This window comes from Poecilia mexicana, unplaced genomic scaffold (assembly GCF_051168715.1).
Source record: "Poecilia mexicana isolate PSO_F unplaced genomic scaffold, ASM5116871v1 scaffold_2, whole genome shotgun sequence".
Taxonomy (NCBI): domain Eukaryota; kingdom Metazoa; phylum Chordata; class Actinopteri; order Cyprinodontiformes; family Poeciliidae; genus Poecilia; species Poecilia mexicana.
The window spans coordinates 37,462,819-37,489,325 of record NW_028263371.1 but is presented as its reverse complement, the minus strand read 5'-3'; the positions used below and the strand labels follow the sequence as shown (position 1 = coordinate 37,489,325).

Below are 26,507 nucleotides of genomic sequence, written 5' to 3'. Positions count from 1 at the left end.
ATATCTGACTCACTGCTATCACTGGCAGAACCCACCAACACTGCAAACTAATCTCAGTTATTTTTGTTGCTGAAGTCTCTGAGAGTCTGTTTGAAAATGTTCAAATGCCTCGTGCTATTTGCGGGATTGAGCCTCCTCCTCCTCCTTCTCCTCCTCTTCCTCCATGCTCCTCTATAGTCACCTGACCAAACGCCATGCAAATCACTCTGTTGCTGCAGCCCCATTGGCCGCTTGTGGCTCATTTAACCGCTGTCAGTGCGCATCACATGGCCGCCGCTTTAACCAACTTCTCCAACTCCAACAGGGAAAGTGGCTCGAACGCGCATTCTGTCACATTTGGATGAGAAGCGACCCCAAGACCGAAGGCTGAGTGAAATACTGCGTGGAGAATATTTTTTTATACATATATTTATGCCTTCTCGGATTAATTTTCATCTCCAGCTTGTTTCATTAAAGGGTGAGAAAAATAATTTTCTGACTCGGTCATCTTCGGCGCACCCCGTATCAACTTGTGCGCGCCTGACCTGATCTTCAAACAGACTTTTGTTTGTTTGTTTTGTTTTTTTTTTCTCTGTTGGTGGTGAAGTTTAAAACCAGGGTGAATGTATAGCATGATGATGGAGACTGACCTTCATTCCCCCGGCCCCCAAACGAACACGAGTACGGGGCCAACGGGGCCGAACGGCGGCTCCAAAGCGAGCCAGGAGCGCGTGAAGAGACCCATGAACGCGTTCATGGTGTGGTCCCGGGGCCAGCGGAGGAAGATGGCACAGGAGAACCCCAAGATGCACAATTCGGAGATCAGCAAGCGTCTGGGCGCCGAGTGGAAGGTGATGTCCGAGGCGGAGAAGCGTCCTTTCATCGACGAGGCGAAGCGGCTGCGAGCCATGCACATGAAGGAGCATCCGGATTACAAGTACCGGCCGCGGCGAAAGACGAAGACGCTGCTGAAGAAGGACAAATACTCACTGGCCGGCGGGCTGCTTTCCGGGCCCAGCGGCGGCGGTGGGGTCGGTTTAAGCGTCGGCATGAGCTCATCCGGGGTCGGACAGAGGTTAGAGAGCCCCGGGGGTCACGGAGGCTCCGCCGGCTCCGGCTACGCGCACATGAACGGCTGGGCGAACGGCGCGTACTCGGGGCAGGTGGCCGCAGCCGCCGCGGCCGCTGCGATGATGCAGGAGGCGCAGCTCGCCTACAGCCAGCATCCCGGCAGCGGGGCGCACCACCACCACCACTCGCACCACCACCACTCCCACAACCCGCAGCCCATGCACCGCTACGACATGACGGCCCTGCAGTACAGCCCCATCTCGAACTCTCAGAGCTACATGAACGCCTCTCCGTCCAGCTACGGCGGGATCACCTACACGCAGCACCAGGGCTCCGGCGTCTCCTCCTCGGCTGCCATGGGAACGCTGGGGTCGCTGGTGAAGTCGGAACCGAGCGTGAGTCCACCCGTCAGCGGCACGCACTCTCGGGGTCCCTGCCCTGGAGACTTGAGGGAGATGATAAGCATGTATTTACCGACCGGGGAGCCGGGGGACCCGTCCATGCAGAGCAGACTGCACGCCTTGCCGCAGCATTACCAGAGCGCCGCGGCTGGAGTGAACGGGACGGTCCCTCTGACGCACATTTAGAACTGACAGAAAATACCTGCAAACTGCGACTGAACACATAACCAAATATTTACCTCTTTTCTAAAAATAACCCCGCTCCCCAGAGCTCCATGCATTTTGTACAGAATGTTTATGATATTGTAAATGAATGGGTAAATAATATTTCATCTCGGCTGTTCTCCCAAGCGGAAATATATAACGAATAAGAAGCTGAGAAATTAGTTATTGTGCTACCATCTGTTTGCTCATCACTTCACAGTCTTATTTAAGGGGGGAGAGGGGGGGGGGCAGGTTCACGTGCATGGGGGAGTAAAAAGGGGGGGGGTTCTTTATTTGCTTCAGCGCTCACGTTATTTTATTTTATTTTATTTTTCAATTAAGTCATTGTAAGTTATTTAAAAGTGAGAAAACATGTCAAAGTCATGAGAAAGTGCTTTAAAAGATATGGAGAAGAACTCACATTCCTTAAATATTTGTGTTAATTTGCAGAAGCCTGTGTCTTAATTCCTTGGAGGTCATCTCTTTTTATTGTAACATTCTAATTAATGTAAATTGTGAATAATTTTAATATTTCCACAGAAAGACGGGCGACCCGCTGTTGTAATTTAAGCGCTTTTCTGCAGGTGAAAAGCCCCTGATATTGCAATGAAGAAGAATTGAATAAATTTCACAAGATGTTGCTTTGATTCCTAAAAGGGCGGTCTTAGATTGATTATTTTTCCACGTTTTCTGACAAAAATAACATCATCTAGTTGAGTAAAGAAAACAAATATCTCTTTTCACGTTGCTTCCCCCACCTTGAGACCATTTATTTCTGCGAGTTATTCTTTAAACGAGAAGTTTTTTATGCATTTATGACTTTGGGATTCACTTTAATCAAAAAAGTTTTATATATAATAAAGGAGACATTCGCATTCTTCTATTTCACAAAAATTCCAGGTATGTGTAGTTTATAATCTATTATATTGAGACTAATACTATTGTTCTTTTGAAAGTGTGCATGCTGATTTATGAAATAATTTCACACAGAGTGCAAGAAGGCCTTTGATAACCACCTGTTAATTTTCCTAACATTTCACGTCGGGGGGGTTTATTATTGTATTTTTGTATTATTAACTTGTACTTTGATTACTTTTCGTCGCCCCTCACTTAAAAGCCAAACAATTTGAGTCTTTTATTCCAGTTTAATTATCATAAATTCTCCCTTAATTCAAGAGGATTTTTTTTTTTCCTGATGAAAATTTTTTTCTTCCAGCCTTCCTTCCTTTCCTTTTATTTTGTCAATGCGGGCTTTGAAAAATATTTGAAAGCATGTCGAAAATGTGCTGCATTTTTAAAATTATTAGCTTTTTGGGAAACTATTCGGGTCATTCGTTTGGAAATCAGACAGGCAGAAAATCTGACATTCCCGGTGAAATTGATGCCTTGAGTTGCATTCCCCCCCGCCCCCCACCCCTTCGCCCCCCAACACAATGTTTTTAATTTAAATTCAGTTTTAGGAAATGACTAGATTTTTTTCTAGTCATTTAATTTTAAGCCACATTGCAATTTACTGCCACAAATATTTTATGTTGATTTGCACTTTTTATAAGTCATAATTGTGAGACTTTTCTGTAAACAAGGCCGACGCGTAATTTCTATACACTGATTGCTTACAAGCAGCAACAAAGTCCACCGTAGAGGAACATCTACAAATAGTTGAAAAACTGATATTTTTATTATCATTATTACAAAAAAAAAATACACGATTCCTTTCATCTTTATTGCATCCTGTGATTTTCACATGTTGTAATCCGTTTAGAGAGTTTTCTCTGTGTTTTCCCTCTTGACACTTGATAGCCTTAAGTCGGTAAAGTAGAGGAAAGTAAAGTGCTTAAGGCGCAGCAATCATGTAACCACAACAAGAAAAGTGGGAGTCAATGGAAATAACACTCCGATGCACATGTTCCAGATTTTTAAAACTTGATGGCGCAAAAACACCAACTAATCACAAAGGTGCGCGTCGTTGCGCATGGTGAAGGAAAACGACAGATCTTGTTGAATCAACCACATATATATATTTTTTTATCTCTCAGAAGAGTGATTCGTTTTATGATTCTCGTAGAAATTATCCAACGTGTTTGTGTAAAGTGGAAAATGTCATTTTGAAGTTTCAATCCTCTTAAAAGTAATTGAAGAATGACAATTAGAGATGACTTCATTTCTGACAGCATGCTCGGGTTTTGATTGCCATAGGCCTCGTTTTATGATAGTGACTAATATCCATGCACATGCAAATAAGAGGGGGGAATTTATGCCTACTTATGAATTTTAAAAATCAATTCTCAACTACATAGTTAAAGGGCCTATTTCACACTGATGAAGACTCGCGTGGCGCGTCGATTAAACCTGTTAGGCCTCACAGTAAAGCGTGTTAAATGTCTGGATGCGCGTTAATCTGCTGGAGTAAATCTAAGAGGAACAATGGAGACTTTAAATTCCAAAGCGCAACAAATAAAAAAAAATAAAAAAGAAAGAAAGAAAGGTGCATCTATGGATGGATCTCTGCGCACCGCGGGGCGAGGGAGGGCCTTCGCCTCTGTTTCCTCTCTTATCTGCTGATGTGAGGAGATGCGGATTAGACCCTGAAAGCTCCGGGAGGCGGAGCCCGTCACGGCGCATCGCCAGGTCAAAAGAGGCGCGTTCTGGCAAATTTAACCCGCATAAATTACACCTGGAGGTGCAAAGAGAGCTGAGTGCAGGGCGCAACGTACATACAGGGGGATTCAGTTCGTGGCAGAACCCGGTTTCCTGCTCGCGCGCGCACGAGTTCGTGCATGTGCACGTCCGTGCGCGTGCTTTCAGCTGGCCGGCCAATAAATCTCTCCTCCGCGCGTCGCTCTTATCTTGTAGCCACCGATATATTCCGCGCTATGAGGCCATCAGCAGCGGCGCACAATCGGTTGTTCGCAAAGCCCCGATCCCTTGCACTCCCTGTCCTAAATGGGGATAATTAGCGTCACTTTATCACGCCTCTGCATATTTTTTCCGCGTCTCCCCCCCTCTTTTCCAAAAAAAAAAAAGAAAAGAAAAAAAAATTACCAGGCAGCCTGCTCTCTGTCACAGAAGATTATGGAGACAGATTGCACAGAGCGAATGTGCCGGGCGAGATTAGCGCGGAATAGAGAAAGCAGCTGGGCCAATGGATTCCTCGGAAGGGCCTTATCGTGCTATTACACGTTGACATGTTTAACAATCTTGCTGCCTCTTAATCCTGTAGTGCTTGCTCTATCTACCCACAGCTACCGCGCTGCACGCCGGCGCGCAGACCTAATGCACCGAGACGCAACACAAATACGGTGAAAGTTAAGGAAAAATTGCCTTATTTTCCAACTTTGCCCGACTGCATACACTGAGTGCTGCTTTATTCTCCTTTTTTTTTTTTTTTTTCTTAGTTTCATGATTTCTCCGGTGTTGCAATTGAGTCGTTGGATAAGTTAGAAAAGTGAGGTGAGGCTTTCCTGTTTTATGAGTTATCCTAAATCACTGTTTGATAATAACATCAAATTTAACTAAGCATGTTGTGAATGCGCAATTTGGGGGATTAAAACAAGTGTCAGGAACTAGCTGTCTCTCTTGGAGGTTTATTGAGTTCTTTACTTTTACCGATAAAACAAGCTGCGTAATACAGATATTTTATGTGAGTACATTTTAATCCGTCAATTGGACTAGAAATTAGTTAAATTCAAACACATCCTTAATATGTACTCAACAAGATTTGTTAAATTCTGTCTCATCAGTAGGATAATTTAGCTCATCTGGTTTGTCATCTCCCAGTAAAAAGCATAAAAAAATAAAAATGTGTTTAACATTAGTGATAAACTTTTTAAACCCATAATGGTTGCATGTAAACCTTTTCTGACAACTACAGTGAAAAGGTGCCGGCAAAACTGCTTCAGTGTCAAAAAGTTCAAAAAGCATCAGAACAACTGTAAACAAGAAGAGCAAACACAAAGATCCACAATTCAGGATGATATATTGGCTTCAGTAAAGATTTATAACATATTCCAACAAGGATGCCGAAGCATTTTCCTTTAGTCTAGCTTTTTTTCCCCATCCAACTCTGACAGAGGAGATATTCGGTCTGTAAGCAGTTTGGTCTCTTATGTTTGAGCCAAAATATGACTTTGAGTATCTGTGAGGCGTGATGGATGCTAACGAAAGGACCGAAATGTTTGTCTTTCAACTGACAGCCACACATCTTCACCTCTCATAAACACAAAGTTTGGCAACTGCTCAAATGCCAGCACAGTTGTTGCTTAGATCCTCAGTTATATGCATTAAACTCTAAAGTGCATCAATAGTTTGGTTGCCCCCAATATTTCTCACTTGTGCAGAACTAATGGAGTGCTCACTACCCTGCACTTGCTCCCTGTGTTGAGATTAAACCCTGGATCATCATCCACATGCAGTCGTGTTGCGGTTAACCGGATCCATCGACAGTCCGTCTCCTTGGTGATCATTATTGGTAGCTGTGGAGGATGATCTGGTTGTTTTGCACATCCTTGGTCGGATTGTATATTTGGGACTAGAAAATAAAATCTCTCAGCTCCAGTCTGCCATGGTCCTCTTCATAAACTGCAATGTTTTTTGTCACTGAATTACCTGGAGACCCAGTAGTGGTTCTGTTTTTTTTGTTTGTTTTGTTTGTTTTTTTTTTGCTTTTTTTTCTTCCACAGAATACAGAACAAACTCCTTCGAGAAGAAATGTGAAATAAAAATGCAGGATAGACTGAAATATTGGCACATTAGCCATGCATAACTGAATACAACTATATGGGTTAAAGCCCACCATAATGTCTCCAAGTCTGTGCATTGCATTGCATTGCATTGCAGAAGTCATTTTGTTGTAACAAAACTAGCAAAATAAACTCACCATGACATTTTTGCATTATAGAGGGTGAACTACGTGTTAGGTGGCTGATTTCCATACTCGTTCAAAGTCTTTTAGCACAAAAACTTTCTGAAGCCGTGATCTTAAGGCAGTCCTCCACTTGTTCTAAGCAGATAGTTATGAATTAATAAAACAACCCATATCATCCTCTCATGCTTTCTGTACTCTGTTGGACTACAAACTTCCAGTAGCTAATGTTGCATTTAAAACTTGAACTCTCAGTTATAATTCTAATAACTGCAATGGCTAATATGAAACGCCCTCCAAAATCCCTTTTAAGAGCATACACACATTCATGACAGTCACATCCCGGGCGCACCGTGCCTCCCTCCCTGTCCCGTCCCCTCCTGCCAGGCGGTGCACCGGGGCTCTGTGTGGGAGTGATTGTGGAGCACCACTGTTGGAATTTGGCAGCGTCCGTGGGTTGGAGAGTCGCCCCACGCTGAGTCCCATTCAGCGACCATGCAGCGCACTATGAGGTTGGGAAGTTTCAGTCAGCCGTGTACGACTCAATGGTCCCCACAAAGGCGATTACAAGCCCCAGCGCATTCCTGTAGAGATGTGGGAGCGGCGCAGGTGCAAGGAGGGGTGGAGAATGGGGTCTGGTACAAGGGGGTAGGGGGGGTTAACCCGTCAGAACCGTGATGAAAACGGGACAGTGTTGGGACCACACAAAACCAGCCGCTTCTTGGGAACCGGGGTTGAGAAAGCAGATAATAAGTGTGTACAAGTTGTGAATTTAGGGGGATGGGGTGTGTAGCATATTGAAGGGCCTCGCTGTCCGTTGGTGAAAGAGAGAGTGCCCGAGGTTCCAATCAGAGGACATAATTGGGTCATGAGTCCAAAACCTCCAGGCTCATACCCATCCCGAACTTTTGCAAATGCTTCGAAGCTTTTTCATCCTGCCAGAACTTTGACATGTTGCTGTAAACCTACGCTATTCAACTTCAGTTTTAAGAAGCCCAAATAAAAACAAAAAAAAGAAATGTTTTCTTCTGTTTGAGGGCTGTGGGGAATAATTTATGAAATCAAGAAGGGGAAAAAAACACAGTGGGTCTTTTTAATTTTTATTTCTTTACAAAAGTTAAAGTAAAAATCACTGATTTCAGAAACATCAAATGTAAAACAAAAAAATTGCTCCAATACTTCGTCTAACAATGGCTGAACCTTGAAGTGATACTCAACCGAGGCAAATAGTCATGAGGAGGTTTTATCAAGACCGCAGATCCAGATGGAACATGAACACAGTACATTACACGTCGTCACATTTACATTTAATAATCTGTTATTGTATAAAAACAACTAAAGCAAATCTCACACAAAGGGCTTTATCTCACAATTGTACATGTTAAAGACACAAAACTATGTAAGTAATACAGATTAAATAGCATAACTTTTATAAGGTGTGATCTTTGATATGCATGTCGTACATTTTTGAATTTCAAACACACAACCTTGATTTAGCTATTTCTGCATAATTAGGATCATAAATAATCCTGAGGCATTCATCCCACTTCTCATTGGTCAGAGAGGGACATGTCCTTGAAATTCATATTAAAAAATAAAAAAGCTTAATTGACGAGTATAAGTGGATCCAAACATGAGCCCAAACGTCCTCTGCATCATCAGACTGAAAGTGTTGTCCTAAAGCAAAAGAGGACTGCAAGTCCACCCTCTCTTCTCTCCATCTGCAAAATGTCTTCATCGATTATTGGCGTAAAAAAAATGCTTTGATATAGAAATCAGTTTTCAGTTCAATAGAAAATGGGTCATGAACAAACTGCAGCACCTGCAGGAATGTTTAAGATCATATTTCAACGACGAACCAATAATAATTTATTATTATAATGGAGGTGGGATACCTACAGACCTCCCCAACATATGCATAGAAAATGTATAAAATTTTCCCTTTGATCATCCGAAGAGACGATTTGCTTGACCAACATATTTCAAACTCAGGTCAAGTTTGTGAGGAAAGTTTAATGCAATAGCAGTTCTGACATTGCGTTGAAGTTACAAAATGGACATTAGAATAAAAATCTGCAGTTCCTTCCTTCACGTCTCAGGGAATACGTTCCTAATTATTCCTCATCAATCAAATCATTTGCAATCAGTCTAATTTTCCATAAACAGATCCTTCATTTAACAAATAAGGCACCAACTTTTTTTAGCTTTACTATAAACATTTTTATAATTATACCAAACTCTGCTAAAATGTTCAGAAACATCATAAAATATATAAATTGTTTATTTAAGTCATTAAGACATGTTATGACATGTTTATAAACATCAAATATTTTCATAATTAATTAAAAAATATATTTCTCTAACCTTAAGCAACTATACTTATGTGTGACACTCGCAATACTGTGGAATCAATGAATCAATGACAGCAACGATCCTAAAACAGTCACAAAGTTCTCTGATACTTCAGGTTAGCAGAAAGTGAAAACCCTATAATCTTAGGGGGGTGGGGGGATTATCTCCTTTTGCTATTTTTGTTCATAAAGTTTCTCAGACAGATGATAAACACACATATGTAGATGTTTTGTTAAACTAAAGCGAGACCCATTTTAGTTAGTAAGTTAAACTTACATTTTTTTATGACTCTGCCTTAAGCTGAAACTTTCACATTTTCAGAAGTGCTTTCGCTTTTCAATAACTATAAATTTATCTATAAAAACAGAAATAGCAGTACAAGAAAAATGTTATTTCCAATGAAGAATTTTGAAAAATGTGAATGCTTTAAAAAAATAAAAATAAAAAATAAAAAATAATTCAACACAAAGATTTAAGTTTCAAGGTGCTTCTTAAAACTTAAATAATTTGGATTGTGGTCCAAATTTCACAACCTCAGTAAACCTGAATCATAGCTTGCATTTTTAATATTCTCTTGGGTGCTCATGCCGCCCCAATGAGATTCCACCCTGGGTATTTGCCCATATCAGAAACAGCTACTGCCAAACATTCATGCTTCATTCCCTTCTGAATTAATCTTCAATTAGTAGCTACTTTGTTTTATTTCTTTGTTTTATTATTGGTACATCTCCAAAAACTACTAAATTGTGAAAAAGTTCATATTTTGTCACAAAGCCCTCTTTTCAGATGAAAATAAAGTTTTGCAAATCAAAATGTCGGAGTCTGGAGGAAGAGTGAGGAAGCACAGAATCCATGTTGCTTCAAGTACAGTGTGACGTTTCCAGAGTCGGAGATAGTTTGGGTGCAATCTCATCTGCTGGTGTTGGACTGCCAGTCCACCAGCAGAACATATTCAACCACTTGATGTTTCCTCCAGCTGATGCGTTTTATGGAGATGCTGATTTCAGTTTCCAGCAGGACTTTTCACTTGGAAACTGGTTCATCTACGTTTGCTATCAACATGTTACGGTACTGCTGCAGAGCCTCTACACCATTACATAATGATGCAGTAAATCATGCAAAAGGAGCCCCAACCAACTCTGGAGAAATAAACAAGCTTTTCAGAAGCCTGGCGTATTTTTTTTTTAAATATCTTTTTTTGTTGTTCTTATGTAATATTCACGTTTTCTGAGATGGTGAATTTTGAGGGTTTCATTCTCTGTAAACCACAACAATCAAAGTGACCAGAAATAAAGGCTTAGACTAATTCACTTCATGTCTAATGAATATATATAGTACGGGTTTCACTTTCTAAAAATTACGTACAGATATATTTAACGTTTTCACGGTATTCTAACTTTTTTTAAATGATCTTGTACAAATGAAACAACTATTGACTATTTTAGTGACTAGATGTAGTGTGATCTTTCAGTTTTTAAGTTATGTTTCTTTAACATGCTAATGGTTCACTGGTCTGAGGAGTTTGACTTTAAGGTCTGGTCAATAAGTTTCAGAGCAATGGATGCTGCGGAGCAATAAACCAAAAAAAAAAAAAAGACATGAAAAAGGCAATGAATCATGAAAACTTTCTGTAAGTCGTCTGTCTGTCCCACTCTCATATGGTAGAAGGGATTTATCATAAGAGAAGTGCAATAAGTCAAAATGTTCTGCTGTGTACGCCAAGCTGCGCCTCTTCGCCGCGTCTCAGAGTCGGGCTGAACCTTAGTGTTCTGCCGGTTCCAGCAGCAGATGTGGAACTCATTAATCCTGTACATCTTGGCCTCTTTACCAACCTTTCATGTTTTCTTCTAAAAATTCAACTTCGATAAAGACATGAGGTACGACCAAACCGGTGTGATATTATGCAGCTTAGGAACACCTCTAGTGTGTTTCCACTAATTTGAATGACACCCACAACGGAGCCAAAGTCTGGGTGAATGATTTATTTATTTTAGATCAAAGTGCTTTAATTAAAAAAAGGCATTAAAGCAGGCCATGATTAAACATCAACCTTCTCCACCACAAACTTCACATTTGGCTGCAGAGTTGCAGTTCCATGTTCGTAAGTCTTGTGGTTTTACAAAATACCAACAGGGATGCAATCTCAACAGAAAGCGTCTTCATTGCCTTGAGTATGTTTAATCGAAAGCTCCTGTGTCGTCGTTTTGCATTTGGATTGTGATTTCACGTATTTCATAGGTTACAAGAAGCCACTCAGTGTTTGTTCGCAATGTAGCCACCCTCGACTAGAACAAAAACTTTAATGTTGCTATGTTCAATTGTATCTTATTTCTGGTTAGAGTTAACTTACAGTTTCAAATCTTTTTTCAATTTTGTCATCCACACCTCTTGAGTCTTTACATATGTGATGATGCTACAACCACAAACATCTGTATATTTTGACACGAGTGTTGCAAATGTTCTTGTTGACGTAATTTAATCTGAATCAAAGAAAAAACATCCAGGTTAGAATGATGCATGACCTGTCATATCTTGGTGAAATAATATAAATTTAACAAACTGTACAGGAATAGAAGGGGTTTAATTGTTAAGGAGCAGCTGTGGGTGGGAGAGCTTCACTTCAAAATTAGAAAACATTAAAGAAAAACTTAGCGATAAAAGCACTGAGTTGAAGTTTTTCAACTTTTTTTTGCTAGAAAAATCAGTTCTTTTTTACAAGTCACCAATTTAAAGACCCAGTTTTGGACAAAATAAAATATACATAGAAATACATCTTTGCATGTAAAAAAAAAAACAAAAAACAAAAAGAAAAGAAAAAAGATCATAACAATGTTGTTGCTAAAAAGGTTTAGCTATCTTTCAAACTTTTGGGACTTCAATCTGAATTTTTCTCAATTGGATCTACACTCAAGCTCAACACATGGCAAGGGGTTGGGAATTTCTTGGAAATTTGTGCTGTTTTCATTCATCTTTTGGCATCACATGCCTTGTCATCTCTAATTAGGAGCTTGGCTCTGCCAAAAATGCTGCGATGAGCGCTGCAATTTGCCCACTTCTTATAGGCACACCTTCGTAATGACGCATCACAGAAAACCATTTATAGACGGAGTCTTCAAGCTTAAAATAACATGAGTGACACATTTACAACTCCTTGACATATTTTATTAGGCGCAGTGTAAAGTGTCAGGCTAACTGAACAGTTTTATAATTGATGTAGCAAAAAGCTGTACTTTAATCCCAACCACGGTTCCCTGTAAAATAATCCAGCTGCTTCAATGTTTTTAACATTTTGTCTCAGAAGAACCTCAAACTATGATAGACCAACATAAAGCAGAAGGAATGTAAGCAACAGGAGCTCCACAGGGTAATGTAAAGATCTTTGCATTTCCTGTTGCTTCCACTTTATCATTTTTGTTTACAAGGTCTTTTACATGAAACATCAATAACATATCTTAAAAATTGTGGTTGTAATGTGACAAAGTGCAACAAAAGCTTAAGAGGCCTGAATATGAATGCCGTTGCCAGGCACAATAGAGTAAATGTTATGCGTCCAGGTATAATTAATACAGATAAGCCCCTCTTCATGTAATACTGCACTTCTGTGCACAGAGTAGCAACTCTGGTTTGTCATTTGCAGGAGATTTCTGTTCTCTGCAAATTAAGTTTTCAGGTCAATTTTTTACTTTGTCCATTTAGCTAAAAATTTGAGCAAAGCTAGACAATGAGTCACATTTTTTTCTTTTTCTTCATACGTCACTCAGGTTTTGTGCTTTGGAATGAGTAAACAAAAATGTTGGGAGGCGTGACTTTTCTTGAATTACCACATTTCCTCACTCACTGGTAGACTGACCCTGAGGTCAGTTTACCAGCTTATTTTCTCCTCTCCAACTAGCAGAATGAAAGGTGTTGGTGGGTTTTTTTTTTGTTGTTTTTTTTGTCCCTAACCCAAACGAAGGAACAAACTGCAGCCCTGCTTTTGATTGTTTTAAATCTTTGTTTAAAATCTAGCTGTTTTCCGAGGCTCATGCTGCATTTCATGTGATTTTTGATGATTGCTTTTAATTTTTCTTTTATTCATTATATCTCTCATACATTACCGAGTTTGTTTGCTAGTTCTTTGGTTCTATAAGGGCGTTTCTGATTGGTTAATGGATTGATCAGGTTGTTTGGCTGATTATCAATACATTCTCCAACATGAATGCAATATAACAGCTACTAATTTAGGACTTATGGACCATTTGTGGACAACAGATTTTCTTGTTTCTCATGTTGCATTCAGATTCCATCCATATTTCCTTTCAATTGGCAGAAAGAAAAGTGACTTAAGAACTTCAGATCTTTTTCTCTTTGAAAACTAATCCTATTAGAGAACATATTATCTCTTTAAAAATCCTAGCTGAAAGTGAGTCGCATATAATAGACCGCATGTAAACATTATGTCCTTGCAGAAAAAAACACCAGACAGAAAACTTTAATTGACTTGGGGGTGATGTCTGGATTGTAGATAATGAGTTTATTTCACCTTCACAACTCCAGCTCCTGTCCCTTTCCTTCAGTAGGTAAACCGAAAAAAAAAAAGTTATTTAATCAGGAGCCTGCAGGGTTGCAAATGGCCAAAATTCATTGACCTGAGCTGTTTAACCAAGTAGAAGAAGAAAAAAAAGAAACACTCAAAGTACTGAACATGTAAAGGCTCTCTGTGTAAGAAAGGAATCAGATCAAATGCATAGCTAGGGTTTTGCTTTGTGTCCAGTTGCGAAACTACAGATGTATTCATCAGTACTAGAAGAAAGTTCACCGGTTTGACGAATCTTACCTACTTTTGCATAAAGACAAGTCTGATCTCTTATCTGGGAAACACACGACTCACCACCCAGCAGGTGTGACGTTTTAGGAACCCTGGAATCCAGGCATTCTTGGCATTGTTTCCTGACACAAGTCATATTGTCCATGGCCAAACGAAGCGAAATATCTCAGCAACATACTGCATCCTGTTCATTGGATTATTTTTTTGAACTATAAAAACTTCATTTTTGACTCCTTTTAATGCAAATAAAGCCTTAATAAGTTAAGTTGACTGCAGACCAATTGTCCTGTCCTTAGCAGTGCCTGACCTGTCACATAAAACACATTTCTGATATGCTGCAGCACAGTGCTTAAATAAATACTTAAATACCTGCATATGAGTTTAATACACAATGCACATTTAAATATGTCACTACCAAGTGATTTAAATCTCATCTCTTGCCAACTTGTTAAATCTCTGACTCGCGTACGGAGTCAGGTGAACACATGAGCCCATCAGACGCTGTGAAGGATTTCTTTTCCTCTGTGTCAGGTGATAATTCTCAAAGCAGCAGCAGAGGGGGTTAATGAGGGGTCAAAGAGTTCAGATAAGAAGCAGCCGTTCTGCTGCACCTTCTGCAACCTGCAGCCCACTGATAGCTGCTGGAAGTAGCTGACCTCTGAACTCCGCCGGGTCGAGTGATCAACAACCCGGGGTCATTTAGATAAGTCCGATAGAAACAAGTGAAGGATTTGTATGTCACCGCGAAATGTCGACGAGGCGCTGATAAATTGTTCTTAATGATCGCAGCCGTGTGCTATTAGTTTCCACGGCCGTTAAATTGACGCCAGATATCAAGCTGTTTTAAAATGGGATTAACTGGATTATTTCTGATTGAACAGATAAATTAATAAATCAGCTTCGTCAGAGAGTAAATGACTCTTGATGTGTGATTCTCATTGTCCTCCTTCCTCTTTCTGTTTTTGTCTCTTCCAGCAAAGTGACCATCACCAGTGGACGTGGATCACCCAGTGGAAACCGTAATTTACTGATAGCACCCTGTCTCCTCTCTGAGCTGGCAGGCCATCATTACATCAAGCACTGGAAGAAAGGTGCCGTGAGAAATGGAAAGAGGACCTTCAAGGAAATGTCAGAGACAATCGCATCCTTAAATTTACTCTTTACACTCTGATTGCCAACCTTATAAACTCTCAAATGACACAATGACATCCCCCTGATTGCCCAATATTTTGTGTAAAAGTGATTTCATTGCATCTGGACTACAACAGTAAACAGTGTCTTGCAGAAGTACTCATACCGCCTGCATAAATATGAGGTAGACGTTAAAGGATGCGCAGAAATTTTGAAAAATGTACAACACGTTTGTGCATTTCTTCAATAAATCCAGCACAAAAAATGTCTCCACAAGTCACCTAAGTAAATTATTTTACATCTATGTGTTGTAATCTTTGTAAAAAAAAAAAAAAAAAAAAAAAAAAGCAAAAACGCAGCTGATCTGTGAAAGTCTTGGGAGTTTGCCTGAGAACATTGTTAAAGAAAAAACATGACAACATAAAAACTCACCAGCCGGGTCAGGAGTAAAGTTATGGAGAAGTTTAAGAAAAACACTACAATGGCTGTGAACGTCTCATGAAGTTCTTTTTAATCTGTCCAATCAGAAACGGACAGATCACGACACAGCTGGAGCTAAATACACTCAAATGCTGGAAGAAACCCATGTTGGGTTACAACAACCATCCACCAGAGGCTTTATTGGGACAGATTAGATCAAAGTACATTCATGTGCCTCGTTCAGGTGTCGTCAAAGCCCCACACCTAAATCCAAATGAGAATCTGCGGCAAAACTGAAAGCTGGTGTTCAGAGACGCTTGATGTTGCACATCAGTAGAGACGTATCCCCAAAGGACTAGAAGCAATTACAGCAACAGGTGCTTCTGCAAAGTGTTAACTCTGAACGTGTAGGTACACTGGGCTTTTCAGAGTTTGATTTGTTTGAAAAAACTGAAAGAAATGTGCTTATTTCCTTGCACTTGGCAATCATGTGCCAGCTTGTGACCTATCAGATAAATCTGATTAAATGAATGGAGAATTTCTAGTTGTAATGCGTCAAAATATAAAGGAACTCACTGGGTGTGAATACTTTTGTGAGGCACACAAAAACTGGATTACGTGCTGCAGCTCTCCTTTTCTTGTCCCATTTGCAGAAAACCTCGCCATCTTAATAATCTTAGCCCCCTTTGCTGGCATGTTTTTCAAGGATCCGCTGTGTTTTTTGGATAGCAAAAGCTGTCACAAACTTTTCACAACTGTTCCTATTTACCGTGTAGCCAGACAACAGTCACCTTACACAGAGTTAGTGCCTGTTAAAAGGAATCAATCAAAACTCTGCGGTCTGTTTTCTGTTCGGCCATGGCCTTCAGTCACTGTGGTAAGTGGGAGCAACTTTAATTTGAAAACAAACCTCTGGCAGGTTCTTTTTATGCAGACACAACAACGGAAATAGTGCTTAGTTATGTTCTAATTAACATCTTTCTGGTGTGTGTGAGTGTGCATGTCATATGTTATTGTCTAGGTTCAGAGCCAATGATTTGTTTTACAGCTGATGGTGTGACTTTGGTTGGTTTTAGAGGTAAAGAAGAAGAAGAAGGAGAAGAAGAAGAAGAATAATAATAAGAAGAAGAAGAAGAAGAAGAAGAAGAAGAAGAGCAAATTAAATAAACTGAAAATGTTCTTCCCTGTGTAAAGATAATAATGCATAAATAAATGTATTTTCTAATTCAGAAGTAAATTAACTCCTCAAAGTAAAAGTTGCAGAAAAAGTTTCAGCATTTAAAATATGTATTAATTCCAAGGCCTAAACGTGCCCTCAATTATTTTACCATTGCCCCTTAAGTAATTGATTTTGGGCAGAGAAAAACAGGAGGTGGAGGGGTGATCCTTGTTGTTACAAGAAAAAAAAACTGCAAAACCAATAAATGGGAAAATAACTGACGTCGTAATTCCTGAGTGCTGTATACGGAAGAGGATTAGGGCCACTGAAAAAAAAAAAAAATAAAGTCAGAAAAAAAAAATTCTCCGAATTCAGAGGGAAAAAAGTAAAAAAAAAAAAAAATTGTGGCCAAAAAAATTTTTTTTTCTGAATTCAGAGGGGGGAAAAAATCAGTGGCCCAATTTTTTTTTTTTTTTTTTTTTTTTTTTTCCGTCAGAATTCAGAGGGGAAAAAAAAAAAAAAAAAAAAAAAAAACTTCCGACCCAGACAAGCAACCAGCTTCAGACCCACAGATGCGAGTTGTGGCGAACAGCTAACTAGCGTTCTGGAGAAAGATGTCTGATTTAAGTGAGTTTTTGCGTGCCAGAGGAGTCCCCGAAGCTTCCATTGCACTAATGGAAGAACAAAAGGTGAGTAAATCAAATGAGATAGTTTGGTCTCTAAATACGAACGGTTATGGCTAGTTGTTAGCATGTTTGTTAGCTTACGCGGTTATAGGAATAAGCGTGATTTACAATGTTAAATCACACAGCTGAATAAAGGATGTAACAGCTGTTGATTGCTGGAATTGTCCCGTAAGTGTTTGATGCGTTTATTTTATTGTTTTTCTGTTTGAATGTTTTATAATGAAACTAAGGTTAGCTGTATGTCAGCCACCTTCTAAATAAGATGTCTGCTGTGTTAAACTGTGTAACTTTTAGTTCAGTATATATATATATATATATATATATATATATATATATATATATATATTTAAAAGGAGAATGTATGACTTACATCGATCTGGTGCAAGTCATACAGCCACCAACTAAAGTGCATATCTATGTTATTTTGTCTTATGTTTGTGTTACAGTGTTTAAAAAAGTTACATTATGAAAATCACGAAATAATACAATCTTAAGGGTAACTTTAACATCGATTTGCAGTGTAAATAATTGTCCTTTCTCATCTGTTTGTGTGCAGATTGACTGTGATGTCGCAGCAAAGCTGGAAAATTATGGAGACGGAATTGCTGTTTTCCACTACTGCTGAAGCAAAAAACTGTCCAAAAAAGAAAAAAAGGCCTTCTGCTGAAGACTGTTCCCTTCTTAAAGTGAAAGAAGCTAGAAAATGTCAGATTTGGATGATATCATTAAGCTTTACTTCAGACTGTCTTTAAGTAACAAAGAAATCCTTCACATTTTAGCGCACAGTCATCATACTATATTAAGTAATCGAACTCTAAAAAGAATTTGCAGAAGACTTGGGCTGTTTAGAAGAAAGAATCAGTCCGACCTCGAAGAAGTGCTGGCTTTTGTCCAACAACAAATAATGACTAATGGACAAATGCAAGGTTATCGGTGGCTACATCTTCGTGCGGTTCAACGTGGATTTGTGGTGTCACAAGACACTGTGAGACATTTAATCAAATTGTTTGACCCAGAAGGTGTGGAACTGAGACGAGCACGACGGTTGAGAAGACGTCAGTACAATTGCAGAGGACCAAATGCGCTCTGGCACATGGATGGCTATGATAAACTAAAACCTTATGGTATTGCTATCAGTGGTTGTATAGACGGTTTTAGCCGACTTGTTTTATGGATGGAGGCTTATACCACAAACAGTGACCCCAAATTGATTGCAAGTTATTATTTGAAAACAGTTTTATGCGTCAACGGATGTCCAGAGAGGATACGTGCTGACAGAGGTACAGAAAACATTTGTGTTGAACAAATGCAGATATTTCTGCGGCGAAACCACACAGACAGTTTTGCAAGGGACAAAAGTTTCCTTTATGGAAGAAGTACATCCAACCAGCGCATAGAAGGCTGGTGGTCAACCCTCCGCAAACAGAGTGCGCAGTTTTGGATGAACTTATTTCAAACCTTCCTGGATGATGGTCACTTTACAGGAGACTTTTTGGATAAAAGCCTTATCCAATTCTGCTTTCTTAATCTTATTCAGGTAAAAGTGTTTACTGGTTCACTGTAATGTCTCTGTTTTAAAAAGTATTAAAAGCAAATCTGGTATGTTTACCAGAAATAATAAAAGCTTTTGTATATTTTACCAGTTTACATAACAGCACCTTCTCAGCACATAAGCATTAAGCACATCAGTTTTTATGTAAAATGGTTGAAATTACTTGGGAATCTGTTCCCCTACACTTCCTTAGGTATAGTTTCAGAAATAAGTTTTATCCATTAATTAATAATTTTACAATAGATTGGGGAATCATTTCACACACAGAATAAAATGTTTTGGAATTGCCATTTTGTTCTTGTTGCTTGGTTTTAATTAGAATTCACTTTCTATATCTGCTGATTAATATAAGCCTCATCTTTAGCAAAAGCTACTATTACATATTTAGTTTCATACATTTATACTCTGATGATTTTATGCAGGATGACCTGGATGATGTTGTGAACACATGGAACTCGCACAAAATCCGGCCAAGTGGAGGTGCAGTATCGGGTCGACCAGTGGTGATGTACTCATTTCCAGAGCTGCACAGGGCAGAGGATAGACTCAAACCTGTTTCTATGGAGGAGGTCGCTGTGTGTATGGAAGAGTGTACACCAAAAGGCCAATATCCCTGTGATGAAACAGTCTTTGAACTTTGTTGTCTGCTTATGGTAGAAAACAACTGGGCGCCCCCAAGAGATCCGCTTATTGCCGCTGATTTGTATATAAGGTTAAGAGAAGAAATACTTCAAAGTATTTAGCAACTTTCAGTGTGCATAAAGATAATTAAAAAAGTGTTGCTGTTTATCTCAGTCCTGCCATTGGATAGTTTTTGCATTGTCTGATAGGTGCCCTCTGCACTGCATTTAAAGACATTTTGTGAGCAAGAAAACATATTTTTGATGTCATTCTGCTAGAACATGAAAGTTTATTGCTGTTATAATTTAATTGTAGAGTTCTGATATGACCTAACATTAGTTTTCAAGGTGTTACTGTGCTGATAAAAGAAAAACATACAGTTTGGATGGCATGCTTTTATTTCCCAATCCATAGTTTGTTTTGCTTTCACACTGCTATTAGAAGAAACAATGCTGATGCAAAGTTAATTATTGTTCTATAATCAGTTATGTACCAAATGTCAATTATTTTTAAATGAGTATGCTACTTCATGGAAAATGTATTTTTCTTCAAATGCTGTTCTGTTAAGTTAAAGATATTGACAATGTATGTTTGAGATGTGATCAAAATGGCAGCACAGCAAAAAGGATGTCATAAATTTATAAACCTGTTTTCTGTGAAATACAAATGAACTTCATTGTTTTGTTCACCAAGTGTTTGCATAGTACAGTTGATAACAGATACTTAGGAATTCTTGATAAAAAGTCATATTCAATTTTTTTCTCCCTGTGAAGTTAGATAAGCCAGTAATGAGAGCAAGGAAGCTACACAGCACAGGTCACCAGGCTGGGACTCGAACCTATGATGTCCACGTGCAGGACTGAGGCCTCCATAGATGGGTTGTGCTTTTGCACCACACCACCAGAAGTTTTCTTGTTTTAAGTTAGTTATAAATAAAAAAGTTGTATTTGCTAAATTCCAAAAGAACATGAGAACATTTTTTTAGAGTTTTTATAACTTTCTTCAAATTCAGCAGTTTATTTACTTTGGTTATTAGACCTGTTCAAATGAAAAACGAGCTTAATTTAGATTGAAAACCATAACAGAAAAGTATTGGGTAAAGTAACATTTTATTAGCAAAATATTACAAAAAACATTTGTTTTGCTACTCCAAATAACATGGCCATTAGAATGACCTAACTTTTAAAACAAACTTTGAGATTGAATATAACCTTGTATACACCAGTAAGTTAGTATAAAAGATCATGAACACTGTTGCTTTTGTGGTATCAAAAATAATATGTCATCTCAGATGCAAAGATAGAACAAGTACTAATTGTTAATAAAATACCAAAAATCTGTAACTTGTCGACAACAAGGACATTGGTGCAGGTGTTAGATCAATTGCTCATTTCTGAACATGACAATTTTGCTTGAATTTGATCAAATAACCTCAGCTTTTGCACTGCATTGTATAGTTTCTATTTATAACATTAGGAACAAATGGATTTCTTTAAAAGCTGTGTGAAACAATCACACAGCTTGATTGATGACAGGTGAACAACACATTTGCTTAGTGACAAGAACATTTATAAAATTAAGGAAAATGTTGAATATTTTCTATAACTTTCTATTGTACATTTGGATTCAACAGCAAATACAAAAGATTAACACCTGAACATTCCTTAACAGATGTGTGTTGAAAATAAAAATGAAAAACAAAAACATTTTCAGACATAAAAAATTCAAAATGAACTGACCCATATTCACCATTTGCAAGTGTTGAAACATTGTATAAGAGTTTCAATATAAATCAGTTTCTTGTTTTATTCCACATCTATTCTAGACCCAATTACTAAATAACAAATAAATTTATAAGTCTTACTCCTTACCAAAAGAGTTTGTGATTTAACTAAACTGTCACTTAATATGTGTTCTACTAAAGAAAGCTTAAAAGCTAGTTTTATTATAACTTTATATGTCTCTAACTATATTTTTCTTGTTACCGTTGAATGTTTCTATCCAGCAGCTGGAGATGTGAGATCAAGTCAAGATGCTTTCGGATGTAATAAACAGTTATTCGTTTGTTTTGTGGCAACTTCATTGTATAATGTGAAACTATAGGTACAATAAAAGAAACTTGAATATTCTTAGCCAAAACTGAGCTTCCAACAGAAATGGGTAACTTCCACCAATTTCTTTTAAACAGGAATAATTTCTCTCAGTTCAAAATACATATTCTTTATGTTTCTTTGCAGTTCTGCTCTACTCTGATTGAACATTTCTAAAGTAGTGCATTCCAGTATGAATCAAACAATGTCCATTACCCAGACATTGCTTTCAAGAACTGCATTGAATTCAGAACGAAAATCTGGGAAGTTTTCATAGCTGTCTGCTATTTTCAGAGTACTTCCACATGTGTGTCCCATAGGTCTTCTAGTGAACTCTGTCATATCTTGAAATTCCACAAATATACTGTTTGTTACAATAAGATCAGATCCAGTGCAAAATCGCAAAAATTTCTGAAGCTTAATGTCATCCAGCTCTCTTATGAATCTTTTGAGATGATTCTCTACTTCCTTTTGCTTTGGATTTAAATCTACAGCAAATTTCAGCAGCTGACAGACTTTTTTGGAAGTTGGTTGCAGGTCTTTGAACAGCTTGTTCAGTGCCTCTGGGCTGAGGGACAGATCTGGGTAGATGATCTCCCTCCAACAGTCAATGACGAACATTGGTTTTTGGACAAGCTCTTTGTGAGCTATTTCATCAAGAATATTAGGAAAACTTTCAGGAGTGATTCTTTTTCTACAGCCATAATTGTCAAGAACTTCCACAAGATCATCAAGGTCAACAGCAGAAAAATTCTTAACTGCCTCCCTCAAAACTTCACATTCTTGGCTGCTCACAAACTGTAGAAAATGTGCTTTAAGATCACTGTAAACATTACTGAAAAGCACCTGTTCAAGAAAAGGGATTGCAATTTTATTTGGAAAATACTGACAGTCTCGGTAGCCTTTCAAAAGGATTCGCCCAACTGCCTTCCATTTTTCAGCGGTAAAGTCATGACGGATGAATGGCACTTTCACTGTTGTACCAAGGGTGCATCGCTCATAGAATTCATTCCAGAAGCAAGTGAGAACATCTCTCAGTAATCCTGAGCCTGTGCCTGCTTCTTCTGTGTTGTCTGGAAGTATGCGTTTTACATTCAGTGTTTTTCTCAAAATCCCTTCATCAGAGAAAGCAGTAATAAGGTCATGTAAAGTGTCAGCATAGCGTACAGTGATTATGATTGCATCTTCTGGATTTGCTGGACTTGGGGGAACCACAAAACCCTCATAGATTAATGTGTCGTCTGTATCTTCCTCAGCATCTAGAATGGGACCAAAAGTAATTTCTGAATCATCTAAAAGTTCTGGACTATGTAGGACTTCAACAGAATTACTCCTGACTTCCACCACCTGCAATGGATTAAATTCACTGCTACTGCTTTCCAAGACAAATACGACTTCAGATGTGTCACTGTTATCTTCTTCTGGATCTTTTGGTTTTGTTGCAATGTAGAAGCGTAACAGTGACAGTCTTGCTGCTTCATACATGTTGCCAATAGTCAGGCCAATGTCTTCAGTAAGGTGGCTCTGTTTAAAGTCCCAAACCTCAAACTCAAAATCTGATTCAGGTCCCTTAGGCGATGTGCCATCAGGAAAAAAAAGGGTCTTTCCTTCTTGAAGAATGTCTTTTAATCCAGCATCAGTGGCCATTTGAATTTTTCTAGTGCCACCTCCGTGCTTCGCTCTCACCTGTTTGGTAGTTTTTCCATCATTATGTATCCATCCAATCTCAACATTTTGTGTTCCCCTTTGCTTCTTTTTCTGTTTTGTACTTTCATGTATTGATGTCTCCTTTGGACTTTCCTTTCTGTTCTTCATTTTCTCACGAAGCTTTTGAAGAAGTCCTTGTTTTCTTTTGGATAATGGTTGTTTGCTTCTGCAGTAGTTGAAAACAGCAATTCTGTCTCCATATGAAGGTAAGTAGTTTTCAAGTGTTGCATCGTCCATGAGACCTATGACCTCACAGTCAATCTGCACACAAACAGATGAGAAAGGACAATTATTTACACTGCAAATCGATGTTAAAGTTACCCTTAAGATTGTATCCTTAGGTCCCTGCTTAAAGCAATTTACTGTTTTGGGGAGAATTACAGTAACAGCAGCAGTAAATGTTCAATTCTCTATTTTACTGAAAAATAGGAAGGACTGGATTGGTTAGCATGCAAGTATAAAAACAGATTCGGAAATATACAGTCTCTTTAAGGTAAAAGGTATCATGCATAAAAACACACAAGGAAATGTTAACAGTTCATTTTTATTACAAAAATTAAACATCACATTAAGTTTGATTTCGTTAAATGAAGCCTACCATTTCTATACCTGTGCAATAAATGTACTGATAGTGTAGCTCAGGGAGTGAGATGTAATTTCAGTCCTGAGCTGACACATCACAAAATGCAGGAAAATTATTTCGTGATTTTCATAATGTAACTTTTTTAAACACCGTAACACAAACATAAGACAAAATAACATAGATATGCACTTTAGTTGGTGGCTGTATGACTTGCACCAGATCGATGTAAGTCATACATTCTCCTTTTAAATATATATATATATATATATATATATATATATATATATATATATATATATATATATATATATATATATATATATACTGAACTAAAAGTTACACAGTTTAACACAGCAGACATCTTATTTAGAAGGTGGCTGACATACAGCTAACCTTAGTTTCATTATAAAACATTCAAACAGAAAAACAATAAAATAAACGCATCAAACACTTACGGGACAATTCCAGCAATCAACAGCTGTTACATCCTTTATTCAGCTGTGTGATTTAACATTGTAAATCACGCTTATTCCTATAACCGCGTAAGCTAACAAACATGCTAACAACTAGCCATAACCGTTCGTATTTAGAGACCAAACTATCTCATTTGATTTACTCACCTTTTGTTCTTCCATTAGTGCAATGGAAGCTTCGGGGACTCCTCTGGCACGCAAAAACTCACTTAAATCAGACATCTTTCTCCAGAACGCTAGTTAGCTGTTCGCCACAACTCGCATCTGTGGGTCTGAAGCTGGTTGCTTGTCTGGGTCGGAAGTTGTTTTTTAGAATTCTGACGGGAAAAAAAAAAAAAAAAAAAAAAAAAAAAATGGGCCACTGATTTTTTCCCCCCTCTGAATTCAGAAAAAAAAATTTTTTTGGCCACAATTTTTTTTTTTTTTACTTTTTTCCCTCTGAATTCGGAGAATTTTTTTTTTCTGACTTTATTTTTTTTTTTTTTCAGTGGCCCTAATCCTCTTCCGTAGCTGTAACCTTGCTTTATTGATTTACTTTTTTTTTCATAAAAGACATTTGAGTTACAGCCTCAAAGTTGCACCCATGACAGCATAAGTCACAATAATTTGTCTATTTTTGATTTTTTTTTTCTTCTTCTTTTCTTTTTTTCTTTTCTCACTGACGCCGCGGTAAGGCGAACAGTGAACGGACAACAACAAAAACATGCAGAGAGACAAGATAATGAGCTTCTCAGGTGACTACATGCAGTGATTACCAGGTTTCTGGTGTTACCACAAAAACCTGCGCTCTGTCTTTGCACACACACGCACACACGCATGCACACTCTTGAGAGATCCTTGGTTATCACACCCTTCCAGATTGTTACCAACTACTTATGGAAAACACATACACACGTACACACGCATCTCAAGATGTGGCCACTCTTGCCAATATGAGCACAGTGTTAAGAACGGTTGTTGTTCCGTGTGCGTGTGTGTGCGTGTGTGTTTGTGGGGTTTTTTTAGTATCTCTAAATTCCTAGCGTTGCTAAGGTGCTTTGGGAGGGGGATTAACAGACGCTGGCGCCGATGAGCAAGCCTCGCAGATTTCCAACCGGCAGGAAAAGAGACAAAGAAACACGGGAAAGACGGAGGAAGAGCAGCAGCGGGTTAGACAACAGGGAGACGACAGTAACAGCTTGTGTAAACACGATGACTTAAGAGACGCAAAGAGGGGTAAGGCGACAGAACAGGTATACTAAACGGATGGTTTGAACTTTTAAGCAGACCTGTGGGAAACTGCTTTTTTTTTTTTTAATATTGTGTTCTCTCCATCTCCTCGCCGTCTTCCTCTCTATTACTTCCCATCTCTTCATTCCCACCCCCAAGGGCAATGATTTCAGATCGAGACTCTTTTGTATCGCTTCCCCCCTCCCCCCATCATCTTCTTCTTCTTCAAACTTCAAACACTGTCAGCATTCAGGTCACGCTGCTGCGCCCCGAGCATCGGTGACTGCGCTGGTCTCAGGTGAACATTTCTCCCAGTGCGTCCTTTATGACTCTCCTTCCCTTTCTACTGATATCAAAAGTCTGCACACCGCTGGTAAAAAAAAAAAAAAAAAAAAAAAAAAAGCCCAGGTTTTTCTGCATTATTCAACTGGAAAACAAATAAATCTGTTGGAGGCAAAAATCCGCAATAATCTGGTCATATAAATGCACGCATAATCTTGAATGAATAAATCATTACATTCCAACATTCTGTGTGTGTTTTTTGTTTTGTTTGTTTGTTTGTTTGTTTTGGGGGGGGAGGATGGGGGTTCAGATCTAATATCTGTTGAGGTTAATTTGATCAACTTCAAACAAAGTTCAGCTGCACTTGTAAAATTGCTTTTTTCATCCTTCAGCTAAATCCATATCTTGAGGAGAAGCTACACATTATTAAAATGATCCTGTTGTGGAGGTATCAATGAAAACTGCACAGCTTTACATACACACCAGTGCCAGAGTGAATCCAGTGACGTTACAAAAACCGGTCTTTTCCTCCAAAATCTCCTCTGACAAGATGAAAATTGGTAAGTGAGGCCTCCAAGAGAAGGACAGCAACGCTCAAGAAGCTTCAGGAGCTTCAGGAGTTCGCGGTTAGTTCTGGTTGTGACCTACGTGCGACGGCAGTCTGCTGTTTTCTCCATGTGTCTGGATTCACGATTAGGACGGAAAGACAGAAGTAATTTCTTCCAAATAAAACATTAATACCTGGCTAAAACCTGTCATGTGTCAGGATGGTTTCACCATGAAGTTTTAGACTCCAGGACTAAATATCATAGATCTGTATGGTATCCTGTAGGAGGCTTTTGTCACAATCTGATAAATTTGGTAGATTTGGCGCATATCGTCGCGGGAATCTGTCAGACTCCTATTTAAAATGCTGAAG

General features: G+C 38.7%; 3 protein-coding genes across 3 annotated transcripts; 2 read left to right on the top strand and 1 right to left on the bottom strand.

Annotated features, from left to right (window-relative positions):
- Positions 1-345: 345 nt before the first annotated feature.
- sox1a (SRY-box transcription factor 1a) lies at positions 346-1,637 on the top strand. The gene has a single exon (XM_014988241.2). The coding sequence runs from the start codon at positions 603-605 to the stop codon at positions 1,635-1,637; it is 1,035 nt and encodes a 344-aa protein (XP_014843727.1). The 5' UTR covers positions 346-602.
- A 15,813-nt stretch (positions 1,638-17,450) lies between these two features.
- Positions 17,451-19,489, top strand: LOC148160855 (uncharacterized). The gene is made up of 2 exons (XM_088003964.1): positions 17,451-18,608; positions 19,046-19,489. Exons 1-2 carry the CDS (start codon positions 17,775-17,777, stop codon positions 19,364-19,366), a joined length of 1,155 nt encoding a protein of 384 aa, XP_087860090.1. The 5' UTR covers positions 17,451-17,774; the 3' UTR covers positions 19,367-19,489.
- Positions 19,490-21,464: 1,975 nt separating this feature from the next.
- On the bottom strand, positions 21,465-24,388 carry LOC148160854 (uncharacterized). The gene is made up of 2 exons (XM_088015600.1): positions 24,245-24,388; positions 21,465-23,302 (listed from the first exon to the last, which is right to left on the bottom strand). The coding sequence occupies exons 1-2, from the start codon at positions 24,317-24,319 to the stop codon at positions 21,533-21,535; spliced, it is 1,845 nt and encodes a 614-aa protein (XP_087871726.1). The 5' UTR covers positions 24,320-24,388; the 3' UTR covers positions 21,465-21,532.
- Between the last annotated feature and the right edge of the window lie 2,119 nt (positions 24,389-26,507).

Excerpts from the sequence above, each read along its gene's own strand:
- sox1a (XM_014988241.2), top strand. The coding sequence starts at position 603 with ATGTATAGCATGATGATGGAGACTGACCTTCATTCCCCCGGCCCCCAA.
- LOC148160855 (XM_088003964.1), top strand. The coding sequence starts at position 17,775 with ATGTCAGATTTGGATGATATCATTAAGCTTTACTTCAGACTGTCTTTA. Across the intron at positions 18,609-19,045 it reads GCTTTCTTAATCTTATTCAG|GATGACCTGGATGATGTTGT; the intron begins GTAAAAGTGTTT and ends GATTTTATGCAG.
- LOC148160854 (XM_088015600.1), bottom strand. The coding sequence starts at position 24,319 with ATGTCTGATTTAAGTGAGTTTTTGCGTGCCAGAGGAGTCCCCGAAGCT. Across the intron at positions 23,303-24,244 it reads CACTAATGGAAGAACAAAAG|ATTGACTGTGAGGTCATAGG; the intron begins GTGAGTAAATCA and ends GTTTGTGTGCAG.